This window comes from Sardina pilchardus, chromosome 1 (genome assembly GCF_963854185.1).
Source record: "Sardina pilchardus chromosome 1, fSarPil1.1, whole genome shotgun sequence".
Lineage (NCBI taxonomy): Eukaryota > Metazoa > Chordata > Actinopteri > Clupeiformes > Clupeidae > Sardina > Sardina pilchardus.
In genome coordinates, this window is record NC_084994.1 from 39,980,687 (window position 1) to 39,990,686 (window position 10,000).

Genomic DNA, 10,000 nt, shown 5'->3' on the forward strand with positions numbered 1-10,000 from the left:
CCCGGTAACGCCTTTCCGTTCCACTGCAGCACCTCATCGCCTGCAAAGGAAAATGCAACACAAACACATGAGCGCAAGCCTGGACTACTGACATGAAATCACATCAGATCAGAAATATCTACTAAAACTACCACACACAATCACATGACCACAAGCCTGGACTACTGACATGAAGTCGCTTCAGACCGGTAATATCTAATAAACTACCATGAGTGTTGTGCCAATTTGTGCCAATTTGGCACAAACATGTTTGGCTATTGCTAAATTTACATAAATTGTCAAGGACACAAAGCACATAACCACAAGCCAGGACTATTGCCATCTAATACAACAATTATCTAGACATGAGCTGTTTATATCGTATGTCTTTACTGTAAACATACAGTACTTGTCCCTAAACATACATGTTTATGATGCTGTGCTGTATATGTTACAGTAATCACTTACAGTACGATAAATCATCCACAAGGTGACTTAAAGGCTGGCCTAATGGGTGAATTAATCTAGAGAACTTGATTGGTGAAAAGCCCAATTATACCAAATAGCCACTTCAAGGAACTGCTTGAGGGACTTCAATGGGACAGAATTCTCAGTAGTTTGTAGGCTAACTGCTATAGCCCACTGTGGGTAAAGGCAGGATAACGTTACACAATGACAGGGGATGACAAGTTCAGCATGCCCTCTGGAGGGTTGGATAACTGCGTCCATTTTAGGAATGCAGAGTGTGCAGACTCTCAACCTGCTGCACACCTGCACGTAAATGTCCAACGATGTCAGCCAGGCTTCCTTTCTTGACTTTGGTGATGAAGGCTCCGAGCCGCCCTGTCTCCGTCATCTTTCCCCCGACCACCTGTGAAGACCCAGAGCACCATCGTCATTATCATCATCATCATCATCATCATCATCATCAGATGACTAACCACTGATCAGCTGGCACAGGGCAGGTGAGTAGTAGCAGCATAGGTAATCTAGCTCTGAGGAGCCAGCACAAGAGATGTAGGCTACTGTACACGTGGATGGGTGATCAGAAATCAAAATGGTTTATGTTAAACATTATATATGAACAAAATATATGTGTTCATATGTCATATATGTATGTTAAATATTATATATATGAACTAAATATATGTGTTCATGTGTCATTTATGTATACATTACAGGCCTATGTAAGTATTCATTCACAGTATGTATGTATACGTACAGTAGGTACCGTATATGCATGCACACCCTCTGTATGCTTTCAGTATCTATAGTTCTATAGCAACATTGAAAAGCTTTTAACTACACCATCATAAAGCATGTCAGACTAAATGGTAGGGCACGGAGCTCAGTATTGATATGATGGTATTCAGTAACACACTAGAAATCAAGACAGGCAAGGGTAGGACTTCCGGCAACAGGAGGGTCAGGGGATAATGATTGTGTGTGTGTGTGTGTGTGTCTGTGTGGGTGTGTGTGTGCTTGTGGTCTCTCTCTCTGTGTCTGTGTGTACTGTATGTGTGTGTAGTCTCTCTATCTATGTGTGTGTGTGTGTGTGTGTGTGTGTGTGTGTGTGTGTGTGTGTGTGTGTCGTCTCTCTCTTTCTCTCTCTCTGTGTCTGTGTGCATGTGTGTGTAGTCTCTCTATCTGTGTGCGTGTGTGTGTGTGTGTGTGTGTGTGTGTGTAGTCTCTCTCTCTCTCTCTCTCTGTGTCTGTGTGCATGTGTGTGTAGTCTCTCTATCTATGTGTGTGTGTGTGTGTGTGTGTGTGTGTGTGTGTGTCGTCTCTCTCTTTCTCTCTCTCTGTGTCTGTGTGCATGTGTGTATAGTCTCTCTATCTGTGTGTGTGTATGTGTGTGCTTTGGTTGTGTGTGTGTGTGTGTGTGTGGGGGGGGGGGGGGGGGTGGCGGGGGTAATAATTGGCTGTAAAGTGCACGCCTTCAGCCCCCATTAGACTCACCTTCAGCCCCAGGAGGGAGCCAGCTTCCCTGGGCATGGCCGAGCGCTTGCTCAGGGTGATGCGGCCGATTAAATGATCTCCCTCTTTGGACGGCTGCCACGTAACCGGATGCTGGCCAGAGAAGAGCAGAGTCGAGAGAGGAGAGGAGAGGAGAGGAGAGAGGAGAAAAGAAGGAAGGGGAGGATAGGAGATGAAGAGAGAGAAGAGAGGAGAGGAGAGAAGAGAAGAGGAGAGGGGAGAGGAGAGGAGAGGAGAAGAGGATATGAGAAGAGAGAGAGGAACCAGTGTTTTGTAATCCCTTTAGTACACAGCCAACAGGGAGCAATACAAGCTCTTACTCACCCTCTCACCCTCTTTTACACTCACTCTCTCACTCTCAACATCACCTCCTCTCTCTCTCTCTCTCTCTCTCTCTCTCTCTCTCTCTCTCTCTCTCTCTCTCTCTCTGTCTCGCTTACACTCACCCTCTCATTCTCAATATCACCCTATCACTCTCATTCTTGTTTTTTTGTTTTCATTCTCATTCTCATTCCAATTCACACTGTCTATCCCACTCGCTCAGGCTGAAAGGACTATCATTGCTTCTGGATGTTCCAGATACTTCACGGGGTAATGCACAGAACAGATAATGTCACACACAAACATGTTCAACAACGTAGTTACCCTCATTCAGACAGGCATGAGTGTTGTGCCAATTTGGCACAAACATGTTTGGCTATGGCTACATTTACATAAATTGTCAAGGACACAAAAACAAACACACCGTATGTAAAGTCATATGTAAATGTTTTTATGCGATGATTTGACTTGCTCATGTTTAAATCGGACCAGCTATACTAGTCAAACTACAAATAAATCAGGACTCTTTGCCCAGTGTTGATGCCCTGTCAACTACACAGCCACAATTACAAATCAAAATAAACATACTGCACAGCCCAGGATCACATAGCATACATATCCCAGGGCATACATAACCTACACGGTTTCTTCTGAAACATAAATCATATTCAACTCTGGCAGTCATAACAACAACTGTACACAATAAAGAGACACCATGAGACATCATGTATGTGGACAAGGCCCATCCGAATATGAGAGCAGCCCAGACTAACAGTTCAGCTCTTAATATGGTCCTGGGTGAGTAATATATGAATAAAGTGACTTGACCTGACTCAACTTGTCTACAGTGACTTGGTCTAATTAGGGGTGCAGTACCACACTGTGTCTGCAGGGGGAGCAGCACTCCAACATCTCTTCCCCCTCTGGCACCATAGAGGAAGAGTATAGTAGGGGAGCCAGCAGTTCACACAAGCTAAATTGGACTAAATGACAACAGGGGTGGCGCCATGTGAGCACTTACATGCCATACAGCTGGGTCCATTGGGTAGCAGTCCCAGTCGCCTGGAGAGAGGGATACATTTGTCAAAAAGAGAGAGAGAGAGGAATGGAGAGAATAAGAGAGAGAGAGAGAGAGAGGGGGGGGGGGTGGAGAGTGATTAGTCTTCTCATACTGGTCAGGCAATGTCAAACCCTGAACAAATCTGTAAATTGTCATATGACATTTTGAGATACAAATTCAACACCAATTCATTTCGATATTTCCTTCATATTGCAACATATTATGTACGTACATGCAACGCAAATGCAATGCAAATGCATAGGCTATGTGCATCATTCCCCCTTTGCTTGCCTTAATAACTGCCGTATGCTCTCTAACTAACGTACTGCCACTCTAGCGCGATGGGCAGCTTCGATGAAATGACCTCACACAAACCCTGACCTAAAGTGACCTCTAAATCTATCCCACTAAACCCTCATGATGACAGTGTTTACTAATATTGCCCAACGCCACGGATGTCAGATTATACTGTGCGATGGGAGGCTTGGGCCTGCTCTCGTGTCTCAGACTCCGGCCATGATGCAAGACTTCAACAGCCAGACCTGGGTTGAACCCGGGCCTCATCCGGTCCCGATCCGGTCCCTGGATCTTGATTCTTTCTAACGGAGCAGGCACCCTTCTCTCTCTCTCTCTCTCTCTCTCTCTCTCTCTCTCTCTCTCTCTCTCATCTCTCTCTCTCTCTCTCTCTCTCTCTCTCTCTCTCTCTCTCTCTCTCTCTCTCTCTCTCTCTCTCTTCTCTCTCTCTCTCTCTCTCTCTCTTTTTTCTCTCTCTCTTTTTTTCTCTCTCTCTTTCTCTCTCTCTCTCTCTCTCTCTCTGGCTTCGGCACTGCTGTCAAACCCCCCTATGTTGACTGATTAATTAAATCTCAAGGCTCATTGCCTCCACTGTCAGCCCCAATGAATATCTGCCTTCAGCTCTCCTGTAGTATTACTGCGACCGACGCACCTTTCCCTTGAGCAGCCCCTCACCCCCAAACATCTTTATCATGTTTATGGGGGGGGGGGGGGGTGCAGCCCTTTGCACAACTACGCCACACGTGAGTGATGTTGGTGTGTGTGTGTAATGTTTGGGCTCGCAATAAAGCGAGAAAGTGTTTAAAAGTGCCCAAGATCCCAACGAGATGTTATACAGTGGCGCGTAAAAGTTTTACGGTCTCATTTGACCAGTCTGATTGCATCCGTAAAGCTGAGGACCCTCAACCTGAACCTTTTTACGCAGGACATGTACTGTAAGTTGTGAGTGAGACAAACCCCCCCCCCCCTCCTTATGCCAGTTGGGGGCTTGAGGAAATAGGAGTGTAGTTTACAAGCAGGCTTTTATGATTTTCCTGCCAGCACACACAAAAAAAACATGACTTCCTATTCATGTGATGTGAGATAGAAAGGGCTCAGCTGGCCTGCTTACAGTACAAGGCATTGATTTGAAATACAAGTGATGGAAATGAGTGGGGAAAAACACATACAAGTCAAATGTGACGCAAAAACGAACAAAAACGTGCCATGTTTAGATCTGTCAGGACTGTTGTCGTGGAACAAAACAAATAAGAACAGCAGTGGAAAAACAGCAACAACAAGGAGAAGAAGAGTGGCCATACATCTTAACCCTTATCTCGATGTTCTGCTCAGCAGTGAAGGTCAAGACGACCTTCCTGTACATCTCAGAGAGAGCCGGGGTGGATCAAAGGGGAATGGGAGCGAGCGGGGATCACTCCTGTGTTGTTCCTGCTGCTGGTGTGGAGCTGAGGTGGGAGCCCCTGGAGCTTTGGAGCTGAGAGCTGAAGGAGAAGCCTCCTCATAAGGACGCATCCTCAAAAAAAAAGTCTGATCAAGGCCTTCAACGCTTTAGTACCATCACACCACATCAGGGCTTGTGGTAGTTAGAAGGTATCATGGGAATCTTAAGGATATGAGAGGAGGCGGGAAAGAGAAGGGAAGAGAAGAGAAGAGAAAAGAAGAGAAGAGAGGAAGAGAAGAAGAGAAGAGAAGGGAAGACAAAAGAAGAGAAGAGAGGGGAGAAAGGGAGGAGGAGAATAAAGAGGGGATGGCATGAGAAAAGAAAACAATGAACGCAACAACGAAAAGAAGAGATGAAAGAAGAGGAAAAGCAAACGGTTTAAAGGGGGGGAACTCGGCTCGGTCGCTCAGATTGGCTTCTGTTCACTTCTGGGCCTGAGAGTTAAGACGGCCAATTGCGCGTCCCTCGCGCGCCCAGCGGCGGACAGCACTCTGCGGTCTCCAGCACTCTAATCTGGGCTTTAGGAAAAAAGGACCAGTGCTGTGCTGTGGGATTGGAGCGGAGAGGAGCGGAGGCCGACCCAGAGGCAGGAGTCAGGAGTGAGCCGGGGTGAGACTGAGGCTGGTGCTAAGCCTGGTTGCCATGGTCACACCCTGACTCTCTAACAGAGGCGAGCTGGGGGTGGGTTGGGGAGCAAGGGGGGAGGGGGGGAGGGGGGTTGAAATCAAACAAGCCTTTTTTTTTTTGAGGTTACAGAAAAGTTTGGGCGAACAAAATGGGCAACGCCGGGCTGGTGTGTGTCGAGAACAGATGAGTTGTCGTCGGTGAGGTTGTTGTCGGGGCTCGGGCCAGGGCATTACGTTAGCCGATGACCTAATTCCCTCTGGCCTGGAACAGAATCCAGAGCGCCAGCCTGCTGCCTGCCTGCCTGCCTGCCTGCCTGCCTGCCTGCCTGCCTGCCTGCCTCCCCCCGAAAAAGATGAGAGGAGAGCACGTCAAGAGAGCAACGGGACGGTGAATCACGCCGACGCTGATGCGTTTGACATTTACTTTCTTGAACATTCATTTGCATGTATTCATCAAGCGGGTGATTTTCATCAGTAGTTTGTGAGAGAAAAAACAATTAGACCCAAGAACAGGGAGCACTGTATCATGCACAGGGATATATCAGCTACATTTCACTAACGACCCCAGCTTTCCTTATATTCATTGGTTGTCACATTGAAGTTGTTATAGATTGGTAAGGTCTCTGTCTGTAAGACGCCATCTTGTTCCTAACAATATGTCTTATTGTACCTGTAGTTGTACTTGAGATAAACATACCTGTTTCGCCCACACCTGACTGGTCTCCCACTATCCAGACTATTCACATGGTGTTATGTGTCAGCAGTGGCAACAAAACCATGCGCCAACATGCGCCAATTGTTCCACCAAACCCATTGCTTGCTGTACAGCTAGTTGGCTAACCAGTTTGTTTGTAGGCCTAATGCCTTGTCGACTTGAAGAAAGAATGTCCAGAGAATGTAGGTTTTTCTAGAACAATGTGACAATAATCTGATTATACATTCAGGACCTAAAGTCATCATTAGCATTAAGACATCTGACCACGCATTATCTGCCAGGACTGGGTTGTATAAGTATGTTATATAATTGTATAAGTTGTGTGTAGTTCTCTACTCAATTTTGATTCACAACGGTTTTTATAGCATTAATGTATGACCTCCAAATCCCATCTAATCTCTATGTATGTTTTCCGTCCAGATGTGCCCATAATCGCACACAAAAAAAAACAGACTTCCATGCTTTGAAAATGTTAGCTGCATGCTAACCATACCATTCTTATTTGCTAATGTAGGTAGCCTATTCTAAGAGCCTGGATTAGCACGATCCCTATAGTGTCCACACCTCCATCATGAGCTGGGGAATGTGCAACAAAGAAAGAGACTTGGACCGTGATGTGCTGTGCTGTGCTGTGCTGTGCCCTGGACCCTTGCCTAGATGACAGCTGAGTTTGAAACGGATCTGGTCTGGATCCACCATAGATCTGATTAAGGGCCCGCTGCTATTTTTTTTTTTTTGCGGGAGCCAAAACCGGACGTAGAGGAAATGCGACTGAAGCGGAGAACTAAAAGAACCAAAAGCGGTGTGGGAAAAATAGAACTCTGTCTGAACTAGCCCAACGTCTGATGTGCACACTTCCTGGAATGGGTTTAGCTTTATGAAATATTTGCCATATGCATCCTTCCCGCAGTTCTGCCCTCTCTGTGGACCACGATCCTCTCTTCTGCTCTCAGTGGCGTCAACAGAAATGAAGCTCGTCTCCTCTCCATGCCAACCCTCCTGATCAGAATGTAATCCCCATCCCACCCCAACACCACATGTCCTTGTGAGCATACTTCTCCACCCTTACAGTGCGCAGTTGGCACAGCTTTAGTGTGCATGCTAAATGCACTAGTGTAGCCTATAAAGAATTAAATCCGCGCTTGAAATGAAGTCAAACTCTGCCATGATATGCAGTTAACTTTGGAGCGTTGCTATCTGTGTAACTAATTGAACCTGTAATGTAATGAGTTGTTATGAACCAGGCTACACAGACAGTGTCCTGGATTAAGCGTAGTGCTAGACATGGATATTCTTTCAAAGCAGATGCTCATTGAAGTTTTCTTGGACTGCTTACTCCGAATAAAGGAAACTGGATAGGCCTACTGTTCGGCTGACTGAAAATACTTAAAGTAACACTACAGCACTTCTTCTCTGTCACACACACACTATTTGTTTACCCAGCAAATAACGATGTCCACAGACAAGGTAGAGTATGTTGCATGATATTATGAAAGTATGATGTATTGCAACATTGAACCAAGTCAAATTTGTAGTTTATGTCTCACTCCATCGAACTACAGATCTGCTACCCGATTCGGTAAACTTACATGCGGTTATAGGCGATAGAGGGCCACAAGCGAGTTGTTACGAGTTGATGAACCACTGAAATGATCACTGACATTATATTAAAGGGGAACTTGGCAACTATTTCAACTTTAATAAGATTAAATGATCTGTTCCGGGGAAAATGGTGACTTTCCCCGCTCCCCCTAGCGTCCCCAGGCCGAAAACCAACCTTGGAACGTTGGGACTTACCGACCCGGCAAGAGAAACTCTAAATCGTGTTTCTTACCTTGTAACATCCACATTGTTCTGCTGAACTTATGCTAACCGTTTCGCTAGCATGTAAACAAATCCACATGCTTTATCGTTACTTTTTCTCCACAGTTACGCACACTTTCTCCAGCAGCTAATTCTACCTAGTGGGGCTTTAAGGTACAAAAACACTCTTTGTTGCTTTAAGACAGGAAACAGGAAGTGGTTGGGTGTTATCATTCCGTACCTCTTTCGCCCATGCTCTCCATCTCCACGTCCTCGCAGCTGGTGTACTCGGGCGTGGAGCCGCCCTCCTCCTCCGAGCTGCTGATGGACATCTGCCGCTTGTTGCCCCCGCCGCCCTGTCTGGCCCGGTAGGCCCGCGGCGGCGGCGGACGCAGCGACTCCGACTGGTCGGAGCTGAGCGAGTCGATCCGCAGGAGCCCGTCGCCGGGCGCCGGACCCCCACCGCCGCCGCCACCTCCGCCTCCGACGTGCCGTCCCTTGTGCGCCGGCATGGCCGGCTCCAGGTGGGGCCCCCCGGCCTTGGGCGGCCCCCACTCCTGCGAGTCCCTGAGCTCCGGGGGCAGAGGCCCCGACCGGGGCCCGCCGGGGCCCGGCTTGTGCAGGGAGCCCTGGCTCCCATGACCACCCCCACCACCACCACCACCTCCACCTCCACCCCCTGCGGTCCTATCCACCGAGTACGCCCGGTGGTTGTCCATGAGCATCTTGCGATCGTCCATACCGGGGCCGCCGCCGCCTCTCCGGGCGGAGCGAGGCCCCCCCTCTCTGCGGCACTCGCCCCCGCCGTCGACCCCCACCTCGTTGAGGGCCATGTCGCTGTGGTGGCGCTCGTGCCGCGCCTTGGACACCTTGGCGTGCATGCGCATCTCCTGCTCCTCCTTCTGCGGCTTGACCGGGTAGCGCGCCAGGTTGGGGTCGCTGCGGTAACGCGTCTGGAACTCCTCCTCGCGCTGCCGCTGCCGCTCGGCCTCCTCGTCCTGGGCCGAGCGCCTCCGCGGGTCCGACGACGACGACGGCGGCGGCGGCTGTCCGCCGGTCCCGTCCAACCCGCCGGGCTCCTCCTCCTGGCTGTGGGCTTTCTCCAGGCGCCGCCTGTCTCCCGGGGGACGCTCCTCGGACGACTGCTTCCCGGGGACCCGCCTCCGTTCTCCTCGGCCAATCACCTTTCCGTTCTGCTCGTGGAGGGACACCGGTCGCTTCCTGTGGAAGGAGGAAATAGCAACAGAGTCAGGTATTGTGGCACAGCTCATTTTCTGTCCGATTTTTGGCGTTTTGTTTTCAAGGTTTGCATTTCCAGTTCGGGTCAGCATAGATTTTTTACCTTGTAATAGGACCTATGCCTTCAATATACATTAAAAAAACATATCATTACATTTATCATAATGAATTCATGGTTTTGAGTTTTCATTTTAAATCATGATGACAATTTTAATGGTAACATTTACTTTACACCACTGAAGCGCTCAGTAAAAACTAAAACGTATCAGATGGATTTTAAGGTGAACTGAGTGTGTCTGGCATTATGTAGGCTTGCTGTGTAGTCTGCTGAAAACAGAGTGGTGAGCAGAAAAGAGGCAAGGCTAAAAAAAAGACAAAGGAATTCAATTCAAAGGCGCAGGAGGACTCGAACCTTCTGGCCTACTTTTGTGTCGCTGCGATGTAAGGACAATGTTGCTTCTACTTTAAAAAAAAAGAAAAGAAATAGACTAAAAAGCAGGGATTAGAGGCTGCATGCTCTGCTCTGGTCGTTGGAAATATGGTGT

The 10,000-nt window shown here is 48.1% G+C and overlaps 2 protein-coding genes across 3 annotated transcripts in view; both read right to left on the minus strand.

Moving 5' to 3' along the window:
- rims1b (regulating synaptic membrane exocytosis 1b) overlaps positions 1-8,664 on the minus strand; it is a 36,980-nt gene extending 28,316 nt beyond the window's left edge. For both annotated transcript variants that reach the window (XM_062544241.1, XM_062544240.1), the window contains exons 1-5: positions 8,458-8,664; positions 3,299-3,339; positions 1,939-2,049; positions 751-850; positions 1-40 (exon numbers count right to left, since the gene is read on the minus strand). The exon at positions 1-40 is cut by the window's left edge and continues 84 nt beyond it. In XM_062544241.1, coding sequence (XP_062400225.1) covers positions 1-40; positions 751-850; positions 1,939-2,049; positions 3,299-3,339; positions 8,458-8,548 — 383 coding nt within the window. In that variant the 5' untranslated portion in view covers positions 8,549-8,664. The remainder of the gene's footprint in view (positions 41-750; positions 851-1,938; positions 2,050-3,298; positions 3,340-8,457) is intronic.
- A 239-nt stretch (positions 8,665-8,903) lies between these two features.
- Positions 8,904-10,000, minus strand: part of LOC134078794 (regulating synaptic membrane exocytosis protein 1-like) — a 40,049-nt gene continuing 38,952 nt past the window's right edge. The window contains exons 4-5 of the mRNA XM_062534948.1: positions 9,035-9,437; positions 8,904-9,002 (exon numbers count right to left, since the gene is read on the minus strand). Coding sequence (XP_062390932.1) covers positions 8,904-9,002; positions 9,035-9,437 — 502 coding nt within the window. The remainder of the gene's footprint in view (positions 9,003-9,034; positions 9,438-10,000) is intronic.